General features: G+C 51.2%; 2 protein-coding genes across 3 annotated transcripts in view; one reads left to right on the forward strand and one right to left on the reverse strand.

The window, feature by feature from the left end:
- Rcn3 (reticulocalbin 3) overlaps window positions 1-10,978 on the forward strand; it is a 12,145-nt gene extending 1,167 nt beyond the window's left edge. For both annotated transcript variants that reach the window (XM_008845071.3, XM_008845072.3), the window contains exons 3-7: window positions 2,998-3,200; window positions 5,426-5,598; window positions 8,767-8,827; window positions 9,710-9,909; window positions 10,535-10,978. In XM_008845071.3, coding sequence (XP_008843293.1) covers window positions 2,998-3,200; window positions 5,426-5,598; window positions 8,767-8,827; window positions 9,710-9,909; window positions 10,535-10,642 — 745 coding nt within the window. In that variant the 3' untranslated portion in view covers window positions 10,643-10,978. The remainder of the gene's footprint in view (window positions 1-2,997; window positions 3,201-5,425; window positions 5,599-8,766; window positions 8,828-9,709; window positions 9,910-10,534) is intronic.
- A 7,350-nt stretch (window positions 10,979-18,328) lies between these two features.
- Nosip (nitric oxide synthase interacting protein) overlaps window positions 18,329-26,455 on the reverse strand; it is a 23,822-nt gene continuing 15,695 nt past the window's right edge. The window contains exons 2-9 of the mRNA XM_008845073.3: window positions 23,747-23,817; window positions 23,290-23,395; window positions 22,523-22,604; window positions 19,571-19,730; window positions 19,366-19,484; window positions 19,039-19,226; window positions 18,837-18,945; window positions 18,329-18,434 (exon numbers count right to left, since the gene is read on the reverse strand). Coding sequence (XP_008843295.1) covers window positions 18,363-18,434; window positions 18,837-18,945; window positions 19,039-19,226; window positions 19,366-19,484; window positions 19,571-19,730; window positions 22,523-22,604; window positions 23,290-23,395; window positions 23,747-23,816 — 906 coding nt within the window. The 5' untranslated portion in view covers window position 23,817 and the 3' untranslated portion in view covers window positions 18,329-18,362. The remainder of the gene's footprint in view (window positions 18,435-18,836; window positions 18,946-19,038; window positions 19,227-19,365; window positions 19,485-19,570; window positions 19,731-22,522; window positions 22,605-23,289; window positions 23,396-23,746; window positions 23,818-26,455) is intronic.

Consider the following 26,455-nt stretch of genomic DNA (forward strand, 5'->3'; position numbering starts at 1 on the left):
CCCAGACCCTCCACCACCCCTCCCTTGACTCTCAGCTCTTAAACGTTAGGGTCCCCTTTTTTTTTTTTTTTATTTTTGTTTTTTATTTTTGTCTTTTTGAGACAGGGCCTTCCTGCAGCCCCAGCTGGCCCAGAACTGACCAGGCTGGCCTTGAATTCAGAGATCCACTTGCTTCTGCCTCCCACATGCTGGGATTAAAGGCATGGGCCATCGCACCCCACTTAGCTCACCAATTCTTGGTAGAGACATAGAAGGTAACTTTTTGGCAGAGCAGAAATGTAACCAAGCCCAGAGTTCAGGGTGAACTGGCATGGATGGAGCCTTGCCAGGAACCTGAGGAGACTCATCTTCCTGGCATGTGGGGGACACAGAGTCAAATGGGCCTGGGGACAGGGAAGCCACTCTGCACGTGTTAATGAGCATCCAACACCAAAGACTACTGAGCACCTGCACACAGCAGCGAGCCAATCCCTGTCTGAGTGAGCTTTGCAAGGGGGAAAAACCCTTCTGTAAGTGTAAAAACGTATCAGACAGTTGTTAGAGTGCTTGCCCAGTGTGCACTAAACCCCAGGTTCGATCCACAGCGCCACATAAACCAGGCATGGTAGTGCACATCTGTCATCCTGGCACTCGGGGGTGGAGGCAGGAGGGTAAGAACCTGAAGGTCGTCCTCAGGCATCTAGTGCATTCCAGGCCAGCCTGGGCTGCTTGAGACCCCAGGTCAAAAACAATAAGACAGATTAATAATAATAATAAGAAAATAATAATAATAATAATAAAAGAGGGAATAGTGGCGCACAACTTTAATCCAAGCACTTGGGAGGCAGAGGCAGGTGAATCTGTGTTTGAGGCCAGCCTGGTCTACATAGTGAGTTCCAGGCCAGCCAGAGGTATACAGTGAGACCCTGTCTAAAATATAATAAAATAAGAGATAAATGAGGGGCTGGAGAGATGGCTCAGTGGTTAAGACACTGGCTGTTCTTCTAGAAGACCCATGTTCAAATCCCAGCACCCACATGGCAGCTAGCAACTGTTCGTAACACCAGTTCCAGGGGATCTGATGGCCTCTTCTGCCTTCCAAGGGCATTGCATGACACGGGTGTACTTACATACATGCAGACAACACACTCATACACATAAAAAAAAATATGCTGGATGTGGTGGCACACACTTTTAATCCCAGCACTTGGGAGGCAGAGGCAGGCAGATCTCTGTGAGTTCAAGGCCAGCTTGGTCTACATAGTGAGTTCCAGGCCAGCTGGGGCTATAAGGAGACCCTGTCTCAGAAAGACCAAAAAAATAAAAAACCCGATAATAATAATAATAATAATAATAATAAATATCTGGGCATGGTGGCGCATGCCTTTAATCACAGCACTTGGGAGGCAGAGGAAAGCAGATCTGAGTTCAAGGCCAGCCTGGTCTACATAGTGAGTTCCAAGCCAGCTGAGGCTACAGGGAGACCCTGTCTCAAAAAGACCAAAATAAATAAATAAATAGTATTTTAAAAAGAGATAAGCCAGGCGTGGTGGTGCACACCTTTAATCCCAACACTCAGGAGGCAGAGGCAGGTGGATCTCTGTGCATTCAGGCCAGACTTGTCTACATAGTAAGTTCCAGGACAGCTGGGGCTACAGGGAGACCCTGTCTCAAAAAGACCAAAATAAATAAATAAATAGTATTTTAAAAAGAGATAAGCCAGGCGTGGTGGTGCACACCTTTAATCCCAACACTCAGGAGGCAGAGGCAGGTGGATCTCTGTGCATTCAGGCCAGACTTGTCTACATAGTAAGTTCCAGGACAGCTGGGGCTACAGGGAGACCCTGTCTCAAAAGGACCAAAAAAAAAAAGGTAAATGAATCAGAAAAATAAAACAAGGGAGGAAGTGTAGAAGGGAGAGGTCAGGAGAAGGTTCTAATTTTAAACTGGGCATGTAGTGAATTCTCAAGGGTTGTGGGTGATGCAGGAGGCCAGTGGCAGGGCAGAGCCAGAGACAGGACCTGAGATTAGATCTGCCTGTCCAGGAAAAGGGGTGGATCATGAGGTGGAGGGAGGGTCCAGAGGCAGATGGAGCCCAAGAGAGGGGTGGGGCATGAGGCAGAGGTGGAGCTAAGGGGTTAACCAGGATAGCCGCAGCCCCCGCCCCCCACACCCTTCCCGCCTCAGCGCATTCCGAGGTTCGCACCCAGTTTCAAGGGTTGAGGCCTCTGCAGGCTTCTTGGCCTGGGGGCGGGGCTAGCGTGGAGGGTGTGACCCCAACCACCAGGTCTGCCTATGGGGGTGGAAACTAGGCGGTGAGGACCAGGCTTTGAGGTGGGCGGGGTGTTGCGATTGACTTGCACCTCTGAGGTCCGCATTTGAAGTCCAGGATGGGCTCTGGGCAATGGGAGGAGCCAGGGTGGGTAAAGCCCCTCGGGAAGGCAAGAGGCCAGATTGACATATGCCCCTCCTGGGGTTGGCCTACAGATCTTGGGCGTGGCTACAAGGGGGGGCAGGGGTGTTGGTGGTGGTGTGGCGGGGTGGGTGGGGACCGAGACAGGTGGGCAGAGCTCTGGGATGGGCAGGGCCCGAAGATTGACAAGAGCCCCTCCTCGATTTCCTAAAGACCTTGGGTGGCATCTTCAGTTCTATAGGTATCAGTGGGGTGTGCTAGGGGGCGGGGACAGGATGGGAGAGGCCTCGGCGGGCGGGGCTCGAGATTGACCAGCGCCCAAGCTCAGGACCCCTGTTTAGTCCTTATATTAGTGGGGCGTGACTAGGTGGGGTGGAGGTCCGGGCGGGCAAAGCCCTAGATTGCTGCGTTTGCCTGTTCAATCCCGATGTCAGTGGGATGTGGTTCTGCTCCAGGGACGGGGCCTAGGTGGACTGAGGTCGGGATGGACAATCACCCCTGCTCAATTTGCCTGTTCTATCTTTATCAGTGGGATGTGGCTCTGCTGGGGGAGGGGGATGGTGGGCGGGGCCTGAGACTGCCGTGTGCCCCGACCCTGCTCCCAGGAAGATCGTGGACCGCATGGACCGCGCCGGGGACGGCGACGGCTGGGTGTCCTTGGCCGAGCTCCGCGCGTGGATCGCGCACACGCAGCAGCGGCACATCCGGGACTCGGTGAGCGCCGCCTGGCACACTTACGACACGGACCGCGATGGACACGTGGGTTGGGAGGAGCTGCGCAATGCCACCTACGGCCATTATGAACCGGGTATGCAAGGCTAGGCCCCTATGCTTGCCTGGTCTGTGCCCTTTGACCCCTCCTTGAGGACCCTCTCATGACAACCCACTGTTTCTTTGCCTTCTTTTTCAAAGGTGTGTCTAGAGGTGTCAGTGTTTGCCTGCATGTGTGTGTGTGCCACACGTGTGCGCCAACCCAGTATTTCCCACCTCACTTCCTCTAACTTGAGGACTCAGTCTGTGCCCATTGTGACTGCAGACTTCAAGTCTCTGACCATTGACAGATACATTCCACGCCTGCTCTTGTTCGCCTTCAATTGCTGTGACCAAGCACTCTGAGCACTACCAACTTGGGGAGGAAAGGGTTTATTTGACTTACATCTCCCGGGTCACAGTTCATCACTGAAGGAGCCCAAGCTAGGAACTCAGGGCAGGAACCTGGAGCTGGAGCACCAGCCATGGAGGAACTCTGCTTACTCACTTGCTCCCCTGGCCAGTGCTCAGCCTGCTTTCTTATGCAACACAGGCCCACCTACCCAGGGGTGGCACCACCCACAGTGGGCTGGGCCCTCCTACATCTCTATAAACAATCAAGAAGATGCCCCAATGACATGGCCACAGGCCAGACCAATGGAGGTAATTCCCCAAATAGGCCCCCTCCACCCACCTGTGTCAAGTTGGCAACTAAAGCTGCCCAGCATAGTGCCCTATTGTTTTTCTTTTCTTTCTCTTTTTTCTTTTTTGGTCTTATTGAGACAGGGTTTCCCTGTAGCCCCAGATGGCCTGGAACTCACTATGTTGACCAGGCTGGACTTGAACTCACAGAGATCCACCTGCCTCTGCCTCCTGAGTGCTGGGATTAAAGGCATGCACCACCACACCCGGCCTGTGATTTTTTTTAAAAATTAACTTACTTGTATGTGTATGAATATTTTAACTGTATGTATGTAAGTGCACCTGTATGTGCAATGACTGTGGAGGCCAGTAGAGGCCATCGAATACCCTGGAACTGCGTTACATGTCCTCATTAGCTGCCATGTGAGTGCTGGGAACCAAACCCTGGTCCTCTGCAAGAGCAGCCAGTGCTCTTAACCACTGAGCCATCTCCCCAAAAACTGTTGTGTTTTTCAGACAGGGGTCTCACTCTGTAAACCAGGCTGGCCTGGAACTCAGAGATCCACATGCCTCTGCCTCCCATGTGCTGGGGTAAAAGGTGTGCATCACCACATCAGGCACAGAGAAAGATTTATCATTCAGGAATGAGAAAGAATGGAAGAACCATTTACCTGCTTTATGTGAGAATTAAATGCAAGACTGAAGGTAAAGAGCTTAGCATCTCATGAGCTGTCAGAACTGGACTATTAATATGTGATATGATTTACTGTGTCATAAACATATTAGAAATTGTATATTCTATATATGTAATTTATTATTCTGTAGTACTAGGGAGTGAACCTAGGGATTCTAGGCGGGGGCTCTACCACTGAGCCACACCCCAACCCCTCACTGAGGGATTCTAGGCAGGGGCTCTACCACTGAGCCACACCCCAGCCCCTCACTGGGGGATTCTAGGCAGGGGCTCTATCACTGAGCTGCATCCTTAGCCTTCTATTTTATTTATTTATTTATTTGTCTTTTTAAAACAGGTTCGCTTTGTAGCCCCAGCTGACCTGGAACTCACTGTGTAGATTGATATCACAGAGGTCCACCTGCCTCTGCCTCTTGTGTTCTGGGATTAAAGGCATGGGCCACTACACCTGGCCTCAGTTCTCTTTTTACTTTACTATTTTGAGACAGTCTTGCTAAATTACTCAGACTTGGGGCTGTAGAGATGCCACAAAGATTGAAAGTACATAGTGCTCTTACAGAGAATTGGAGTTCAATTCCCTGCACCCACATCTAGAAGGAAGATCACACCACCTGTAACTCCCGCTAAGGGGATTCATGCCCTTTTCTGGCCTCTGCAGACACTTGCATACATGTGCGCATGCACACATAAATAAAAAATAAATCTTATATTACCTACCTAGACTGACCTTGAACTTGCCAATTTTCCTGCCTCGGCCTCTTGAGTATCTTGGATGACAATCTGCCACTTTATGACTAATATATATATACATATATATATATATTTTTTTTTTTTTCTCACATTCTGGAAATCTTGCCACTTGATTGTGTCCCTTGACTCTTTCTTAAGTCACCCAGCCTTACCTCTGTGACCTCCTCGAATCTCACCCACAACCTGTGCTACCCCAGGGGAAGAATTTCACGATGTGGAGGATGCAGAGACCTACAAGAAGATGCTGGCTCGGGATGAGCGACGATTCCGGGTGGCCGACCAGGATGGTGACTCAGTGGCCACTCGGGAGGAGCTGACAGCCTTCCTGCATCCCGAGGAGTTCCCTCACATGCGGGACATCGTGATTGCTGTGAGTGAGGTTGGAGGGACCCTGCTTCCCACACTTGTCCTGGGATCAGGCCCTTCCACAGGGAACTCAGGCCACCAATGTAGATCCTGGGACAGCAGCATGCCTGTGTCCACTCCTCCATGCTCAGTGCCTGGTGTCTCCTCGCCACACCTCCCTGTGCTCATTTTGAGTGTCTAGTCCCATCCTGTCCCCCAGGCAGTCACATCCTAAGAAAGCCTCAGGTGAACCCCAGTTCTGGCCGAACCCAGGAAAACATGATTTATTTGAAATGCAAGCTTAATATCCTGTAATGTATGTTCCATATATTGGGTAGAACATATTGTGCAGAGGCATGTTGTGTGTACAGGTGCCTGCGGAGTCCAGAGGTCAGTCTCAAGTGTCATTCCTCAGGAGCTATCACCTGGTTTTGCTTTAGGATTTTTTTTTTTTTTTTTTTTTGCAGGGGGAGTTGGAGAGAGGGCTCAGTGGTTAGAGCACTGACTGCTCTTGCAGAGGACCTGGATTTGGTTCCCAGTGCCCACATCATGACTGTAACTGCAGTTCCGGGGGATCTGACACCCTCTTCTGGCCTCCCTGGGCATTGTATACATGTGGTACACTTATATGCAGGCAAAACACTCATACTCATAAAATAAAAATAAAATTTTAAGAAATTAAAAAGATTTAGCCAGGCAGGGGGCTGGAGAGTTGGCTCAGCAGTTAAGAACACTGACTGTTCTTGCAGAAGACCCAGGTTTGAATCCCAGCACCCACATGGCAGCTAACAATTGTCCGTAACTCCAGTTCCAGGGATCAGTCAGCCTCTTCTGTCTTCCAAGGGCATTGCATGACATGGGTGCACTTACCTACATGCAGGCAATACACGCATACACATAAAATAAAAATAATAAATAAAATATTTTTTTAAAAAAAGGATGCGGGGCGTGGTGGCACATGCCTTTAATCCCAGCACTCGGGAGGCAGAGGCAGGTGGATCTCTGTGAGTTCAAGGCCAGCCTGGTCTACATAGTGAGTTCCAGGACAGCTGGGGCTACAGGGAGACCCTGTCTCAAAAAAGACTAAAAAAAAAACATTTAGCCAGGTGTGGTGGCGCATGCCTTTAATCCCAGGACTCAGGAGGCAGAGACAGGCAGATCTCTGTGAGTTTGAGGCCAGCCTGGTCTACATAGCAAGTTCCAACAAGCCAGCTGGGGCTACAGGGAGACCCTGTCTCAAAAAGACAAAAGAAAAAGGGCGAGGGCAAGGCCTGGAGAGATGGGTCATTAAGAGCACTGACTGCTCTTGCAGAGTACTCAGGTTTGAGTCCCAGCACCCACATGGCAGCTAACAACTGTCCATAACTCCAGTTCCAGGGGAATCCAAAGCCCTCTTCTGAATTCCTCGGCATTGCATGGCACAGGCTCACTCACATACATGCAGGCAATACACTTGTACACATAAAATAAAAATAAATAAAATATTTTTTAAAAAGATTTAAAATTTTTGATATGTATGTATGTGTGTCTGTAGGTATATATGTGCACCATGACTGTGCAGGTACCCAGAGGGACCAGAGCCAGGGTGTTGGATACTCTGGAACTGGAGTTACAGGTAGCTGTGAGCTGCCATGTTGGTGCTAGAAACTGAACTTGAGTTCTCTGCAAGAGTAGCAAGTGCTCTTAACCACTGAGCCATCTCTCTAACCTCCCCACCTTGCGTTTTTAAAAAAGATTTATATTTAATTTAATTTAATTTATTTTATTTTTTTCCTGAGACAGGGTCTCCCTATAGCTCCAGTTGACCTAGAATTTACTATGTAGACTAGCTTGGATTTGATCTCACAGAGATCTGCCTGCCTCTGCCTCCCAAGTGCTGGGATTAAAGGTGTGCACCACCATACCTAGCAAAGATTTATTATTTATTTATTTTTATTTATTTATTTATTTATTTATTTCTGCATGCATATAAGTTTACCCCTGTCATGTAGTGCCTGTGGAGGTCAGAAGAGGGTGTCAAATCCCCTGGAACTGAGGGTCTCCCTGTAGCCCCAGCTGGCCTGGAACTCTTTATGTGGACCAGGCTGACTTTGAACTGTGCCTCCCAAGTGCTGGGACTAAAGGTGTGCGCCACCACGCCCTGCTTGCCTGTACCATCTTATACTGAATGAGTTTGACTTTAACATTTGGGAACATAAGCTGTCCTTTTAAATTTTTAATTAATTAATTAATTTTTATTTTATGTGTATGAGTGTTATACCTGCATGTAGGTAAGTGCACCCGTGTCATGGAATGCCCACGGAGGACAGAAGAGGGTGTCAGATCCCCTGGAATTGGAGTTATGGATGGTTGTTAGCCGCTGAGTGGGTACTGGGATTCAAACCCTGGTCTTCTGCAGCAAGAGCAGCCAGTGCTCTAACCACTGAGACACCTCTGAAGCCCAGAAGCCATTTCTTTCAAGTAGTGAGATAAAAGGAAACGTAAGCCAGGTGTGGTGGCGCACACCTGTAGTCCCAGCACTTGGGAGGCAGAGGCAGGTAGATCTCTGTGAGTTTAAGGCCAGCCTGGTCTACATAGTGAGTTCCAGTACAGCTGGGCTACAGGTAGACTCTGCTTCAAAAAGACAAAAAAAAAAAAAAAAATGGAAAGGTAGATGTGTCATGTGTGTTTACATAGAATGGCCCATAGCCAGTATGGTGGGCCATGCCTATGATCCCAGCATTTAGGGAGGTGGAGACAGGATGCTCTGGAGTTCAAGGCCATCCTCAGCTATATGGCCAGTTTAAAGTCAGCCTTGGTTACAAGAGACCCTGTCTCAAAACAACACAAAGCAAAACAAGAAGAAAAGAAAATGGGTGTACTTTATGAAGCTGGGCTCTGCAGGTGGCAGACAGCTCTGTTGCCAAGAAAGGGCTGGAGCATGGGACACTTGCTAGGGATGCGGCTCCCTCACCTCATGTGGCACAAGCCTGGGCGTGGCTGGACCCTGGGGTTTCCTGGCTGTCAGGAGTAGACACAAGTGGCGGCTGTGTGTCATCACACCCAAAGTTCCTGCATTTCCTCTTCATAGAGAGTGCTCCAGTGCAGGGCCACCCCCACGGTTGAATTCCCTGAGAAAACCCCCCAGCCCAACCTCTCCCAAAAGCCAAGGGTCCTGATCCTCCATCCCAATGCCTCCCCCCCCCTCCCGCAGGAAACCCTGGAGGATCTGGACAAGAATAAAGACGGCTATGTCCAGGTGGAGGAGTACATCGGTGAGCCAGACCCGTCCCGCCTAATGCCTCTCATCTCTTGGCATCATGAGACATCTCCTGACCCCTCATGCATTCATTCCTCTGTGTTTACTGAGCTCTCACTGTATGCAGGACCTACTACATGTCTAGCCAGGAAGCATTCATTTGACACCTACTGTATATTGTGGGTTGAGGGTACAGCAAAGCTATCAGAGACAAGATCCATTCTCAGGACAGTCTGGGGTTTCTAAAACCAGGGCTCAGGGGCTGTGGCCCTTGGACTATGGATCTTGTCCCATGACAAACACTGTGTCTCCCCCAGTTATCCTGTTTGGGGATATTTCAGGTGTCCCAACCCCCAAATTTGATACCGGCCTCCACCCTCCCTGACCTGGGTGTCAAACACTTTAGTCCAGGGTAGTGTTATTAAGCACAAAAGTTGTTCATTTTTTAAATTTTTTGAGATCGGGGTCTCACGTAACCCAGGCTGGCCTCAAATTTGCTGTGTGCAGTGAGGATCCTCCTGCCTCTGCCTCCAGAGGGCTGGGCTTATAGATATGCCCTGCCCAACTCAGCAAAGTACCAGATGCAATGCTGGGGACCAAACCCAGGGATCTGTGTCTGCTGGACAAGCATTTGCCAAGTGAGCCACATTCCAGCCCCCAAACATAGCATTTTTTTAGTTTGATAATATTTATATTTTCTGCAAAAAAACTTGCAGGGAAGACAATTTTGCTAAAGCATCAAGTGTTTGTAACATTTGTAAGGAAGGAAGGCCATGGTGTTTTGTTTTGTTTTTTCTTATTCCTTTTATTCCCCAAACTTTGGGGGGTGGGTGATGGAGGAGAGGAGCATGGGGTATGGGTCTCAGGTCTGACCTGCCTATCCCTCCATCCCTGCCAGCGGACCTGTATTCTGAGGAGCCTGGGGAGGAGGAGCCGGCCTGGGTGCAGACCGAGCGCCAGCAGTTCCGGGACTTCCGAGACCTGAACAAGGATGGGCGGCTGGATGGCAGTGAAGTCGGCCACTGGGTGCTGCCCCCATCCCAGGACCAGCCCCTGGTGGAGGCCAACCACCTACTGCACGAGAGTGACACAGACAAAGTGAGCCTAGACTGCGGCAGGAGCTCAGGAGGGTGCTGGGACAGGGGGAAGGAAGAGGGGCAGGGTCCCAGACAGAGACAGAGACCAGAGAGAGACAGAGTCCCAGAGAGAGACAGAGACCAGAAAGAGACAGAGACCAGAGAGAGAGACAGAGACCAGAGAGAGACAGAGACCCAGAGAGAGAGTCCCAGAGAGAGACAGAGACCAGAGAGAGAGACAGAGACCCGAGCAAGACAGACCAGAGACAGAGACCAGAGAGAGAGAGACCAGAGACAGAGTCCCAGAGAGAGACAGAGACCCAGAGAGAGAGACAGAGACCCGAGCAAGACAGACCAGAGACAGAGACCAGAGAGAGACAGAGTCCCAGAGAGAGACAGAGACCAGAGAGAGAGACAGAGACCAGAGAGAGACAGAGATCAGACAGAGACAGAGACCAGAGAGAGACAGAGACCCAGAGAGAGACACAGACCCAGAGAGAGGGGGACAGAGACCTAGAGAGGGGCAAAGAAAGAGACCAGAGAGGACAGGCCTGCAGGGTAAGAGCAGGACAGTGAAGGCCACTGTGGCATCACTGTGGTGAGTGGGTGGTACCCCAGCTGTGTCTGACCTCTAACCCTGCTCCCAGGACGGCCGTCTGAGCAAAGCCGAGATCCTCCACAACTGGAACATGTTTGTGGGCAGCCAGGCCACCAACTATGGAGAGGACCTGACCAGACACCATGATGAGCTCTGAGCCCTGAGACTGCTCAACCGTGACACCATAGGAGGGACAGCTGCAGCCAGCCCCTCCCTGCAGGGCACAGCCCCAGTGTCTCCAGCTCCTGGGCTTTCAGGGACCCACTCAGACTTCTCTCCCTGAGACCCCTCTGCCCCCACCCTGAGGCCACAACCTGCCCAAGACACTCTCAGGCCTCCAAAGGACAGGTGATCCCCATTCTCATTGGTACCGTCTACCAGCTCAGACCCAGGAACCCTCACTTCAGCCCTATCCCTCAATCTGAGCCTCAATCACCCAGATGCCCTGCACTGCCCTGCCAGGGAGCAATAAAAGCCATTTTGGGGGCACCCTGGTTCAGTGTGTCTTTGAGGGGAGAAGGGGACTATGTCTGGGGAGGAGCCTGGTGGGAGCTGGGTGCTGAGGCTTGCAGGAGGGATCATGGCTCTGGGACATGGGAAATGGGTGTTGGCAGGCGGTTTGCGGGGGCGTTCCTGGAGATCAAGAAAAAAACTAGCAGCTTATAAACTGCATAGTGAAGCCAGGCAGGAAGCCCCGCCTGCCCTCAAGGGCTCCATTTGAAGGGGAAGCCGAAAACCGCAGTCAGTACCCAGAACCTCAGTTCGCAGCATGAAGAGCATCTACAAAGATGCATAAGTCACTTTCGCCAGGTTCTGGGAAAGGGCCGAGGGGTAAGCAGGCAGAGGTGAGGGTCTGGGGTGTCAGCCAGAGTTAGCTAAAAAGAGGAGGGGCTGGGCATGGTGTGACCCACCTGCAATACCACGACACAGTCTGGGGTAGGATGATGGCTGAGAGTTAGGGGCCAGCCTGTGCTACAGAATGAGACTCAGTCTCAAAATATAAAATAAGGGCTGGAAGCCGGGCATGGTCGCACACGCCTTTAATCCCAGCACTCGGGAGGCAGAGGCAGGCAGATCTCTGTGAGTTCAAGGCCAGCCTGGAGATAGATACCTGAGTGCTTCCAAGCATGAATGCTTGTCCCCTGGACGCAAGTTCAGTTCCCAGCACCCGTGTTAGGCAAGTCACAGCTGCCTGTAACTCCAGGGACTCTGATGCCCTCTTCTGGCCTCAGTGGGTATTTCACTTGTGCACATATGCATACATGTACACATAATTAAAAATAAAATGCAAATACAATACCCGTGTATGAGATTCTCAAAAAAATAAAATAAATTTAAAAAATAGGGCTGGAGAAATGGCTCAGCGGTTAAGAGCACTGGCTGCTCTTCCAGAGGACCTGGGTTCAGTTTTCAGCACCCACATGGTGGCGGACAACTGTCCATAAACTCCAGTTCCAGGGGATTCGACTTCCTCTTCTGACCTCCTTTGGCATTGCACGACACAGGTGCCCTTACATACAAGCAGGCAATACACTCATACATAATGAATAAAAATATTTTTAAAGGAGGAGGGTAAAGCTCGGATGGTAAAGATTCTGGCTGTAATGATCTGAGATTCCACTGATCCCCAGAACCCACGTGGCAGGAGGGAACCGACTCCCATGAGCTATCCACTGACCTCCACATGTGCACTGTGGCACGATGGGCCTCCATCCACAAAATAAATAGACAGAATTTTTTTTTCATTTTTTTATTGCATATATAAAAATATAAGGCCATTTTTAAGAGGCCCATAGAAAAGCCATCCACAAGGACTCCAAATTGGAAAACACCCAAGTGCTAATCTGAAGAAGATGCATCGTGTGAACTTCATGGAGAGGGGGAGCGAGGGGACTCTCCGCAGGGTTGGTTCAGGCTGCAGGGTTTCCAGAGCAGGAAAAACTAGTTAGCAAGGGGAGACGGGCGCCCGCGCCCTCTTCTGGCCGCAGGTGGGAGCGCGCCGAAGCGTCTGTGCTCTTGGAGCAGGGCCTGCTTGGGGGAGGGGTGTCGCCCTGTGGAATTCAGCCAGCTGCCCACGCAGGACACGTGTTCACGAATGCAGGATAGACTTCAGTGCAGTTTATCTCTCTGTTCATTTTTATTTTTAATTATGCTGGGTGTGCACATGGAGGTCAGAGGACAACTTGCAGGAGCTGGTTCCAGGAACTGAATAATTTATTTTTGTTTTATTTCACGTGTATGAGTTCTGCTGAGCCATCGCTCCCTGAATATTTTTTAAATTAATTTTTAAAGTTAGTATTCAAAATAAAGGATTTTATTATAGCACTTGGGAGGGGTGGTACCAGGGATGAGACCTAAGGCCTGAGCTCTCTACCACTGAGTCACACCCCCAGCCCCTCACTGGGGGATCCTAGGCAGGGGCTCTACCCCTGAGCCACACCCCAGCTCCTCACTGGGGGATCCTAGGCAGGGGCTCTACCACTGAGACACACCCCAGCCCCTCACTGGTGGGTCCTAGGCAGGGGCTCTACCTCTGAGTCAGGCCTCACCTTGATTATACTTATAGCAACTCTCCAGTCTGTTAGATTCTTCTGAGTAAACCTTTTTTTTCTAAGCTGCTTATTGACCTATGGCTCTCAAATGGAATCCTGTCAGTTCTGCCTGTCCTGTGAAATCTGTAGCTTGAGTCCTTACTGGGCTTCTTGGGGTGAACCCCACCCCCAAAACACACACCAGGTTCAGCTAGGTATCTGACCACAGTGTCTCAGGCCTCGCCTGAGCACCTCCATAGCTTCCCTCCAGGCCTAATCTCCCTCTCTTGCTGTGATTCTTTAGTTTGGCCTCGAACTCGAAGTAATCCTCCTGCCCCAGTTTCCCAGGTGCTGGGATGACAGGTGTGCATGATCAGACCTGGCTTAGATTTCCACTGACATTCCGCAGCCACTCCTGACAGGGCTGGACAGGGTAAAACCTGCTCACCAGAAATTCTCCCAGTCCCTTTCCGTTTTCTGAATGCTGCTGGGCCTCCAATTTTCCCCAGAGTTTGGTCTTTCCAGTGACTCTAAAGTAACTTCTCTATTTTTGGTGCACGTGTGAATGTGTTTGTGTGTGTGCATGTGTTTGTGCATGTGTGGTCAACGTTGGGTGTCTTCCTCAATTGCTCTCAGTGACCCTGGAGCTCACCCACTGGATAGACCACCTGGCCTATAAGTCTCCTGACTCTGCCTCCCAGTGCTGGGACGACAGGATTACAGGCACCTGGCTTTTTTATTTGAGTGATGGAGATCGGCATTCAGGCCCTTGACTAGTGCAGGAAGCACTTTACCAACTCAGCGGTCCCCAGCTCCAACCTCTCTGTTTTCACCAGAGTTTATCTTTGTTTATTGGGAGAGCGCTGGAGTTTGAATCCAAATGTATCCGATTCCAGCCTTCCAATGGTGGGTCTAGCCTGCCCCCTGGTGGCTGCATATAGGAACTGGTTCACTGGCCAAAGGGGGCAACTTTGTAAATCCTTGCGAGCTTCCTGATTGACAGTATCTCATCTCAAATAACACACAATGCAGCAAATTACTTGCACAGAAAAGTTTATGATGGGCCTGGTGTGGTGTTGCATGCTGGTAACTGAGGAAGCTGGGAGGCCAGAGCAGGAGGATTAGAAGTTCAAGGTCATCCTCAGCTACAGAGGGCCAGCCTGGGCTACATGAGACTCTGAAAAATAAAAAGCTTATAATGAGCTTATAATGAGCCCGATGTGGTGGTGTACACCCTCAATTCAGGGAAATCGGAGACAGGGACAGGTGGATCTGTGAGTTACAGGCCAGCCTGGTCTATGTATCAAATTCCTGGTCAGCTATGGCTACACAGTGAAAGCCTGTCTCCAAAAATTCTTACTGAGTCCCCCTTCCCCCAATCTTTCCAACGCTTTATAAAAAAAATACAAAAAATCTAGAGTCTCAGGGTCTGGAGAGATGGCTCAGCAGGTAAGAGTGCTTCCCACAAGACCACCGACATCATGTGGCTCACAATCCCCTGTAATTCCAGTTCCAGGGGATCTGACACCGTTTTCTGTCTACAGGCAACTGCATTCATATGCACATACCCATAGACACACAAGTACATATAGTTAAAAAATAATATTTAAGGGCTGTAGAGATGGCTCAGCGGTTAAGAGCACTGGCTCTTAAGAGGACTTGGGTTCAGTTCCCCATACCCACGAGGTGGCTAACAATCCTGTGACTCCAGCGCCAGGGGATTTGATGCCCTCTTCTGGCCCCCCTGGGCATTGCATGCACGGCTGGACTAACATGCAGGCAAAACATTCATACACATAAAATAAAATTTAAATTAAAAAATGGGGAGTATTGGAGCTGGAGGGATGGCTCAGCAGTTAAAAACACTTGCCGGGCATGGTGGCGCACACCTTTAATCCCAGCACTTGGGAGGCAGAGGAAGGTGGATCTTTGTGAGTTTGAGGCCAGCCTCATCTACATAGTGAGTTCCAGGACAGCTGGGACTACAGGGAGACCCTGTCTCAAAAAGACCAAAAAAAAAAAGAACAAAAAAAAAAAAAAGGGGGGGATTTAAAAAGGGGTAGATAGGGGGGGGGGTTTAAAAAAAAAAAAAAAAAAAAAAAAAAAAAAAAAAAAAAAACGGAGAGTATTAAGAAGGGTATAGATAGGGGAGGGGATCTAAACACAATAAAAATATTGCATGAAACTCGCAAAAATTCAATTTTAAAAAGTCAGAAAAGAGTATCTTTTTGGGGGGGTCTTTTTGAGACAGAGTCTCAAAAAAAGGTGTGTGACAACACACCTGGCAAAGAGTATTATCTTAAAAAAATTAGGGTCTGGAGCTGTGTGCGGTGGCGCACACCTTTAATCCCAGCACTTGGGAGCAGAGGCAGGTGGATCTCTGTGAGTTCAAGGCCAGCCTGGTCTACATAGTTAGTTCCAGGTCAGCTGGGGCCACAGGGAGACCCTGTCCCCAAAAAACAAAACAAAACAAAGTGCTGGAGAGATGGGTCAGCAGTTAAGAGCACTAACTGCTCTTGCAGAGGACCTGGGTTTGATTCCCAGCACCTACATGGTGGGTAACACCCATCCCATAACTCCAGTTCTAAGGGATCCGATGCCTTCTTCTGACCTCTTCCTTCAGGCATTGCACCGACATGGGTGCACTTATATACATGTAGGCAATACACTCATACACATAAAAATAATTTTAAAAAACAGGGGCTGGGGAGATGGCTCAGTGGTTAAGAGCACTGGCTGCTCTTGTAGAGGACCTGGGTTTGATTCCCAGCACCCACATGGAGGCTATGAACCATCCTTAACTCCAGTTCCAGGGGAATCCAAAGCTCTCTTCTGACCTCCGTGGTATTGCATGACACGGGTGAACTCACATACATACAGGCAATACACTCATACACATAAAGTAAAAATATTTTTAAAAATTAAAAAATTAAAAACAAAAATTAGGGTCTCCAAGGAATCTTTATCCAGACTTAAATGTGTACAAATGGTCCTTTTTAAAAATTTAATTTTTGCAATTATACAATATAGCTTGGTAGTATTAGATTCACCCCCCTATCTGCATCCCTCCCCTTTAAGACAAGAGTCTCAATGGGTAGCTCTGGCTGGCCTGGAACTCACTTGTCTCTGCCTCCCAAGTACTGGGATTAAAGATCACACCAGACCAGTTTATTTATTTTTAAATTTTATTTATTTTTGTCTTTTTGAGACAGGGTCTCCCTGTAGCCCCAGCTGTCCTGGAACTCACTATGTAGACCAGGCTGGCCTCAAACTTACAAAGATCCACCTGCCTCTGCCTCCCAAGTGCTGAGATTAAAGGCGTGCACCACTATGCCTGGCCTTATTTATTTATTTATTTATTTATTTATTTTTATTTATTTATGTCGATGAGTGTTTTACCTGCATGCATGTAAGGGCACCCATGTTGTGCAATGCATGTGGAGGTCAGAAGATTCCCCTGGAACTGGAGTTACAGATGGTTGTTCGCCATCATGTGGGTGTTGGGAACTGAACCTAGGTCCTCTCAAAGAGCAGCTAGTGCTCTTCACTGCCAAGCCATCTCTTCAGCCCTACTGCTACCTTATTTTTTGAGACAGGAACCATGTAGCTTGGCTAGGGTGCTAGACAGCCCCAATGATCAACTTGACAGGCGTGCATAGAGGAATTCTCAATGGGGGAATTTCCTCCATTGACCTGGTCTGCCCACGTCTGTGGAGTGTTTCCTTGATTGTGGAGTGATATGGGAGGGCCCAGCCCACTGTGAGGAGTCCACCCCTGCAGGTAGGCTTGGGTTGTGTAAGAAAGCTGAAAAAAACCAAGTAGGCCAAAACAGCCACTGCTTCAGCTTCCTGCCCTGGCTTCCCTCAGTGATGAACCCTGATAGGAATGTGTAAGCCAAATAAACCCTTTTCTCCCCAAGTTGGTTTTGGTCCTCTGCCTCCAGAGTGTGGATTAAAGGCTGGCCTGCTGGCTAGGCCCATCCACTTTACTTCTGAAACTGGGTCTCCCGAGCCTCTTACTGACCTGGGGCTCACTTACCCAACTAAGCCGGCTGCCAAGTGAGCCCCAAAGAGACCTCATGCCCTTTTTTTTTTTTTTTTTAACTTGGTTGCTGGGCCAGGAACTCCGGTCCTCTGGCTTGCTGAGCAAGCTCCCTACCCACAAACCATCTCATAGCCAAAAAAAGGGGCTGTTTTCCAGGAAACAAATCTGAAGAAAACTTTCTAAGTGTTGGCTCAGTCTGCAGTCTCGGCACTAGGGAGATGGAGGCAGGAGGACCAGGAGGTCAAGGATATCCTCAACTACAGTAGGCCAGCCTGAACTACAGGAAACGTGTCTCAAAAAACAAGATAGGGGCTGGGAGATGGCTCAGCCGTTAAGAGCACTGACTGCTCCTGCAGAGGACCCAGGTCGAATCCCAGCACCCACATGGTGGCTACGAATGGAACGGTCCTTAACTCCAATTCCAGGGGAATCCAAAGCCCTCTTCTGACCTCCGAGGCATTGCAGGAGCACTCACATACAGGCCGGCAATACATGCATACACATAAAATAAAAAACCAGAAACAACAACAACAAAAAAACCCAAAAACAATATCCCCCAAACCAACCAAGGCTTTGAGCTGTGGGCGTGGCTCAGCAGCAGCCTTACCTAAGGTTCCCAGGACCCTGGGTTCGAACCCCAGCACAACAAATACTCCAGAAGAGTTTGAAGAGACCCCACCCACCCCAGCCATGCCTGACCCACCCACTGCCCAGCCTCACCCTCCAGCCTTGCCAGCAAGCTCCCGACCTCTGGGTCCTGTTCTTTTACCTTCCACAGGTTGGGTATGGGGGAGGGCCAGCTTCTGACCACATGGCGGGTACTGCAGGCTCTCTGCTATGTCTTTCCCTTTAGGTGTGCTCCTGAATGCCCTTCTCAGGAGCTTCTCACCTGCCTGAGTGTGTGGTGTATGTGACAGGATTGGTGGGGTTCCGGTTGGGCCCACCCACGTGGTGCCCCCTCCAGGCTCACCTTGCTGAGCCTGGACCAATTGGCTGTGTGTGGTTCAAGTTTTCCTCCAAACAGGAGATGGAGCCCACTGCTGTACCCACTCTTTCTTCTTTGGGACAGGGTGTTCCACTGTAGCCCAGGAGGGCCACAAACTCACCCATCCACCTGCCTCAGTCTTCCAAGTGCTAGGATTACAGAGATGCCCTGCCATGCCGGTGGCCCATTTTTCTAACGGGGAGATTTGATGGCGGGGCTCAGCATCCGGCAGGGCCCGAATTCTCCGGGTCCAGGAACCCCCTCCGCAAAGAGGCACCACACGTAGTTCACACACAGCCTGTTTATTAGGTCACAGCTCAGGCCTGCATCACGGGCCGTGACATCTCTGCCTGCAGCTTGACTCCAGAGCCCGCGAAGCCTGTGCCACCCTGGAGAAGTAGGGAGAGAAGTGAGCTGGAGGAGCCAGGGAGAGGCGCGGGCGGGGGGGCTCCCCCAAGGTGGTAAGGGCCGTTCCTATGTGGAGTGGGAAGAAATGGGATGCAGGGCAGGAGAGCTGGGGGATCCCTGGGGGAAGAAGCAGGAGACAGGGCAGGTGTGTGGGGGGGGGTCGCTAAAGAAGGGATGGAGTCCCGGGAGGGAGGGGTGTGTAGGAAAATCGGGCGGGGCATCAGAAACCCCCCCACCCCACCACCCCTGCAAGTAGCTGTGAAGGCTGAGTGGGTGGGACAGGGAGCTGTGGGGGGGGGGCCGGGGGGGCGGGGGCAAGGGCAAGCATGGGGCAGCACCGGCAGCTGGGGCGCCTGGCAGGCTGTGGGGTGCAGGCAGCTCACCCTCTGCAGTACGATGATGTCCCGCTCCGTGAGTGTGTCTCCATTCACCGGGTCCACCATGTCCTTCCGGATCAGCTTCTCCACGCACTCCAGGGTAACCACGGCGCCGCTGCGGTGGAGACAAGTGGAGGGGTCAGCCAGACATCCCCCTGTCTCCCCCTCGGTATCCTCCTCTGCCCCTTGCCCCCCTCCTGGGACTCACGAGGGCCGCAGCACGGCGCAGGGCGTGGCATTGCTCAGGCTGTCTCGGGTCACAGCGCACACGTAGCGTTCGCTGCGAGTGATGAGCCCCACCCGGTCCACGGAGTCGTCCAGCTGCGTGAAGCGCACTGGCGTCAGGTCCGACATGCGCAGCGGCTTCCCAGACATGGGGCAGGTCACGGTGCGTGACTGTGGACAGACAGGGTCGGCAGGGTCAACAGGGCCACAGGAGTGGGGCGAGCAGGGTGAGCAGGGTGAGGATTGAGGGCCGGTGGGAGCAGATCAGCAGAGAAGGCAGGGCTAAGAGGGTGGGGCACCCAGAGCTCACCGGTTTCTCCAGCTTGGTGGCCTTGGCCTCGGGTGTCAGCGATGGGATCCAGAAGCTGGGCAGTGCTTTATCCTTGTCCTTGGCTGGGGGCCCTGCACTGGGCCCTGGCTGCTCACCATCTGTGGGAGGAAGGGGCTGGCTATGATGCACACTTCAGAAACCTATGGCCCAGGGACCCCTGACCAAGGGCAGGCTGCTCTGTCACCTGCACCAGGCAAGGTGGTGGCCTTGGGCGTGAAGGGGTTGAGGGGCCGGCTGACAATGGCCGCCTCCTTCTCCAGGAAGCCCCGCACTTGGTCCTGGGCAGCGGCCTGCTGCAGCTGTTTCTGCTCCTCTCTGCGGGCTCCACGCTGCTTCTCGTAGGCCTGGGGAGAGGCAGGACAGCTACTCAGTATCCTGGGGTTCACCCTAGGGCAGTTATCTGGGGATGGAGGCTGACCAAGTCCTCCCATCCACCCCAAGACTGCCTGGCACCCTCTGAGGTGGCCTCCAGCATTGCAGTGTCCTGCCCCACTTCTGTTGACACAGGTTCTTATCTAGCCCAGGCTGGCCTCAAACTTGCTTTGCAGCCAAGGATGACCCTGAACTCCTGATCCTGCTGCATCCACCTGCCAAGTGCTGGGATGACAGGCATGAACTACCAATCCCAAGCTACAGAGTGCTGGGGATGGAACCCAGCCTTGCTAGGCAGGCATTCTACCAACCAAGTCACATCCTCAGTCCCAAGGTGAAGTTTTCTTTTTTTTTTTTTAAAGATTTATTTTGCAGGGTGTGGTGGCGTATGCCATTAATCCCAGCACTTGGGAGGCAGAGGAAGGCAGATCTCTGTGAATTCAAGGCCAGCCTGGTCTACATAATGAGTTCCAGGAGGGCTGGGGCTACAGAGAATCCGTGTCTCAAAAAAGATCAAAGGAAAAGAAAAAAAAAAAAGATTGGTATTTATTGATTTTTCTTTTTCTTGGTTGTTTTTTGACCTGGTCTCTCTAGTCACAAGCCCACCTGGAAGTCACAATGTGAACCGGGGTGGCCTTGATCTCGCAGAGATCCACCTGCCTCTGCCTCCGGAGGGCTTATTTTTATTGTATGTATGTATATGCAACACATGTGCAATACTCATGGAAGCCAGAAGGGACAGGTCTCCTATAACTGGAGTTACAGTTGTTAGCCACTGTGTGGGTGCTGGGAACCGAACCCAGGTCCTCTGGAAGAGCAGCCAGTGCTCTAACCACTGAACCACCTCTCCTGCTGTCAAGGGGAAGTTTGCAAAAGTGCTTAGAACCTGGTGGTCACATAGCACTCAATAAAGGCTGCCTGTTGGCCAGAGCACCTCTGTGTTGCCACAGGAACCTGACTAAGACCTTCCAGAGCAGGGCTGTGTGTGACAGGAGCAGGTGAGGTTCGGTCCTGCACAGCACCCAGCTGAGGCAATGACAGGGACCATGCCTGGAGCTTCCAACAGGATCACCACAATGAGGAAGAGCGAGGCCGGCCACCAGGCTGTGTGGAGAATGGAGACTGGGAAGTGGGTGCTGAGCCTGCTCGGGCCAGGGTTGGAAGGCAGTGGTTGCAGCATGTGATGTCCTGTGTGATGCCCTGGGTTGCATCCCTCCCACCACAGAACAAAACCCTCAACATGACCCTGACACAGTATTTCTTGAGCACCGAAAGCCTAGCAGTGGAAAGAGGGCCAGACAGGTGCTCCACACACTTGGGGTACACGGGTCCCTCCCAGTCGCTAGAGGGCTGGGCCTGGCTCACAGTAGGCATCTAGAGAAATAGCTGTACGTGTGATGTCTGGGCTTGTCCTCCGCCTGGCAAGCTAGACTGGCAAACCTCATGGACAGAGGCCTCCTTCTCCAGCTGGGACTCACTGGCTTGCTCCATCACCATGAACTTGACGATGGACAGTAGGTAGGAGGGAGGGGCAGAAAGAGTCAGTCATGCGTTCCATCCAATCAGCTTGCCTGAGTGGTGCATGGGAGAGGGACTAAGAATAGGGTGGGGGGGGTGCCTGGAGAGATGGCTCAGCGGTTAAGAACACTGACCGGTCTCACAGAAGACCCGGGTTCGAATCCCAGCACCCACATGGCAGCTAACAACTGTCCATAACTCCAGTCCCAGGGGATCCGACTGCCTCTTCTGATCTCCATGGACACTGCACGACACAGGTGCACTTACCTACATGCAGGCAATACACTCATACACATAAAATAAAAAAAAATAAGCTGGGCGTGGTGGCGCACGCCTGTAGTCCCACTTGGGAGGCAGAGGCAGGCAGATCTCTGTGAGTTCAAGGCCAGCCTGGTCTACAGAGTGAGTTCCAGGACAGCTGGGGCTACAGGGAGACCCTGCTTCAAAAAGACCATTTATTTTTTGTCTTTTTGAACTCACTCCGTAGACCAGGCTGGCCTTGAACTCACAGAGATCCGCCTGCCTCTGCCTCCCGAGTGCTGGAATTAAAGGCGTATGCCACCATGTCCAGCATAAATAAAATATTTTTAAAAAAGAACAGGGCAGGGGAAGCCGGAGAAAGAGTTGCCTTCACTATCTTAGGCAACCACTGGGAGGTCACAGGGTACCTGCCATGATGTAGAAGGGAGCCCATCCGTGCCACACTTGTGTAAGTATCCCCCGCACCCTTCGCTCTGTATTGGAAGCCCAATAAACTCCCATTTCCCAAACTGTAGTTTGGAGAAATTATACCTCGTCAGAAGGATGATGGAAGGAGGAGACTTGAAGCTACACCCATACCTCCCAGAAGTGATTTTAGTGATTTTAGTGACAACGTGTCTCCCACGTGCTCTGTGGTACCCTCTGATTTCACTGTGGTGGCCCATTATACACACAACACTGAGGCCCAGAGACAGGTAATGTCCACGGACGTCACAAGCCTCTGCCAAGTACCTAGACCCTGTGTGTGGGAGGGTGTCTGTTCCTGCAGTCTAGTGTACGAAGACACACAGCTGTGAACGGGTGAGGAGGACCCCTGTGGCCTTGCGCCTACAGGTCAGCACTGATGCTGCCTGGGCTGAGATCTGAGTGATAGGGGATGGTGCTCCGGGCAGAGAGACCAGCACCAGTGCAGACCCCCAGAGGACAGGAGTTGAGATGAGACACTGCCCAGCTCCCCCTTTTCCCAGGTGCCCCCCTCCCCCACCTTCATCTGTCGGGCGATCTCTTTCTTCTGGTGTAGGATGTACTCCAGGATTGCCTCCCGCTCATACAGGTAGCCATCTGGGCTGCAGAGATTAGGAAAAGAATGGGCCTGGGCTCAACTGCAGGGCTGGCATCCACCCATTCCCCATCCTGGGGACCACTGGGCATCCTTAGATGGTATCATACACAGTGCATCCCTCAATTCTTTGAGGTGGATTTTTTCTTTTTTGTGTGTGTGGTCTTTTTGAGACAGGAGCTCCCTGTGGCCCCAGCTGGCCTGGAACTCACTATGTAGACCAGGCTGGCCTTGAACTCACAGAGATCCGCCTGCTTCTACATCCCAAGTGCTGGGATTAAAGGCCTGCGCCACCACACCCAGCAAGGTGGATTTCTTTTTTAAGTGAGACATGGTCTGCCGCTCAGGTTAACTTCAAACTATGTCCCCAAGGCTGGCCTTGAACTCCCAGTCCTCATGCCTGCATCTCTTGAGTACTGAGGTAACAGGTATGCACCACCGTGCCTGGTCTATGTGGTACTAGGATGAACTTGGGGCTTCCTGTGTGCTAAGCAAGCACTCTATCTACTGAGCCCCAAGATCAGCTACACCCAATGTACTCCTCCACTTGGGATAGGAGGGGCTGCTCTGTCGGGGGTGGGGTGGGGTGGGGGAGGCTGAGGCTCTATGAAGTTCAACAACAGACACACACACCTTTGCTGTCCCTTAGTTTGAGTTGTAACCCTAAGCCCCTAACCCCATCCCCAGCTCACGTGACCACAGGATCATGGCAGGGCTGCAGAGAGAGACAGCAGCAGTCAAAGTCCTTCACAGCATCCCGGCTTAGTCGAATGTTCTGGGTCCCATAGCCTGAGGCCGCTGGGGACAGAGGTGATGGAGAGATGAGGGGCATGCCCTTCACCAAGTCCCTGAGACAGTGTGGGGGGGCATGCGGGATTCCCCCCTTTTCTGGGGTGAGAACCACCAAGGCTCTCAGCATCCCTTCTAACAGGGGTCATTCCTAGGAATGGCTGAGAGGTGGGAACAGACACAGCAGGCAGGCATTCCCGTGCCTGCAGGTGCTGGAACACATGGCCATATTGTGTAAGGCCACCACCATTAGTATATACTAGGGCAGGGACAGACCACATCAGGGTGGAACAGGACACACAGATGGGTGGCCACAAGGAGGGCCAGAGGTGCAGGGTGAGATTTGCACCAGCTCCAAACCTGTGTCCTTCTTCTTCTCGTGGTAGGTGTAGACAGCCCCCGCAGTGCAATTCTTGCCGTGTCGCGTCATCCTGGGGAGAGGAAGGGGATGTGGCAGCTGGGGTGACCCCAGGACACACAGGGACGGTTCTGATGGCCCTTAGGACTTTCCCTCAGGTTGGAAAGCAGGGACAGGGACACACCATGGGAGTGTTGTCTGCAGGGCTCCCCTAAACAGCCTTCTACCACAGAAGTACGGGAGAGTAAAGGGGGCGCCAAGCAGTGCCTTGTTGCTTCTTACTTTTATGTAGCCCCAGCTGGCCTGGAACTCAGTCTCACAGAGATCCACCTGCCTCTGCCTTTTGGGGGGTTCAAAGGTATGTGCCACCACGCCCCACCCCACCCCCTTTGGTTTTTGGTACAGGGTCCCTGTTCCAGCTCCAGGCCTGGACTCATGGCCATCCTCCTGCCGCAGCCTCCCAAGTAGCTGGATGACAGGCTGATACAGACAAGCCTGGTTGTTACTTATGCTTTTGATGGTGTGGCTAAGAAAATGCTCCCTAATGGAGATGTTGTAGATTTAACCCCATCACCTAATTCTCTTTGGACTCTGTAGTTAGCTTTGGTATTTATTTTATATTTTGGTCTGTACTTATGGGTCCATTTTGAGTTAACTTTTGTATCTGAGTTGAAGTAGGGAATTCATTTCTCCCACTTTGGGTGTGTTTTGTTTTATTATGTATGGGTGTTTACTTGCATGTATGTATATGCACCACATGCATGCAGTGCCTACTGAGGTCAGAAAAGGGCACCAGATCCCCTGGAACTGGAGCAGACAGCTGTTAGTCACCACATGGTGCAAGCAAAACACCCATACACATTAAAAAAAAATTTTTTAGAAAGGGCTGGAGAGATGGCTCAGGGGTTAAGAGCGTTGGCTGCTCTTGTAGAGGACCTGGGTTCGATTCCTGGCACCCAACATGGCAGCTAACAACCGTCCTTAACTCCAGTTCCAGGAGATCTGACACTTTTCTGTCCTCCACAGGCACTGCATGACACTCGCTTACACACATGCAGGCAATACACTCATACACATAAAATAAAAATAAATAAAAAAAAAACAATACAGAGGGTTGGAGATGTAGAGCGGAGTGGCCTGGTGTGAACAGGCCTTCGGTACAATGCCCAGTACTGCAAGAGGGGAAGAGAAAACTGTTACTCCCACCTCTCCAGCAGGATGTTCTGGCTATAATCCCAGTCTGCTGGCGGCTGAGGCAGGAGGATCCCAAGTTCAAGGCCAGCCTGGGCAACTTAATCAGACCCTATCTTGAAAAGCAAAAATCGGGGCTGGAGAAGGGCTCAGAGGTAAGAGCACCGGCTGCTCTTGCAGAGGACCAGGGTTCAGTTCCCAGCACCCACATGGCAGCTTACACCCATCTGTAACTTCAGTTCCAGTGGATCTGGCAGCCTCTTCTGACCTCTGTGGGCACTGCACAAGACGGGTGCACTTACCTATGTGCAGTCATAACACTCATACACATAAAATTAAAAAATTTAAAAATGAAAAAAGCAAAAAGTGGGCCAGTGAGTTGGCTCCGTAGGTCAAGTGCTGCAAAAGCCTGGTGACCTGAGTTCAATCCCAGCAACCCACATGAAGGCAGCAGAGAAGACCAGTTCCACAGAGTTGTCCTCAGACTGCCACATGCCCCTGCTCCCACATACACATCATGAAGTGATAGTAAATAAAAAGTTTTAAAGCAAAAAGATAGCTGGGTGTGGTGGCACACGCCTTTTATCCCAGCACTCAGAGGCAGAGGCAAGCGGATCTCTGTAAGTTCAAGGCCAGCCTGGTCTACATAGTAGTTCCAGGACAGCTGGGGCTACAGGAAGACCCTGTCTCAAAAATAAATTAAAAATTAAATCAAATTAAACACACATATACATAAAAAGCAGAGAGTTGGGGATGGAGCTCAACATGCCCAGGGCCCTGGGTTCAACTGCAGCACTGAAAACACACACACACACACACACACACACACACACACACACACACACACACACACACAAATCACATAAGAAAGTCAGAGTGCCTGAGAAGCCTCCTGCAGGATGGTGGGGGGATGGGAGAGGCAAGGGGAGAAGACTGCTCTAGGACTGGGTGTGGCCCTGGGTGAGCTAGCTCAGGAGCACCTTCAAAGCCACAGGGCCACAGTTAAACTTTCTGTTGTTCCCTGTGTTCCAGGAAGAAATTAACTAGGGGCACCACCCATGGTGGACTATCTTGCAACACCAGCACTCAGGCTGAGACAGGACTTTCCCAAGTTTTAAGCCAGCCTGGGCTACATAATGAGTTCCAGACCAGCAAGGGCTGAGTGAGGCCTTATCTCAAGAAACCAAAACAGCCAGGTGTGGTGGCTCAGGCCTTTAGTCCCAGCACTTGGGAGGAAGAGGCAGGTGGATCTTTGTGAGTTCAAGGCCAGCCTGGTCTACATAGTGAGTTCCAGGCCAACTGGCCCTACAAGGAGACCCTGTCTCAAGGAGCAAGCCTGATGACTACTGAGTTTGATCCCCAGTACCCACCTAAAGTGGAAGGAGAGAATCGACTACAAAGTTGTCCTCTGACCTCCACATGTATGTATGTGCTCGCTCTCTCTCTCTCTCTCTCTCTCTCTCTCACTCACACACACACACACACACACACACACACACACACACACACACACATATCTC

This window comes from Nannospalax galili, unplaced genomic scaffold (assembly GCF_000622305.1).
Source record: "Nannospalax galili isolate Female #2095 unplaced genomic scaffold, S.galili_v1.0 scaffold960, whole genome shotgun sequence".
Taxonomy (NCBI): Eukaryota; Metazoa; Chordata; class Mammalia; order Rodentia; family Spalacidae; genus Nannospalax; species Nannospalax galili.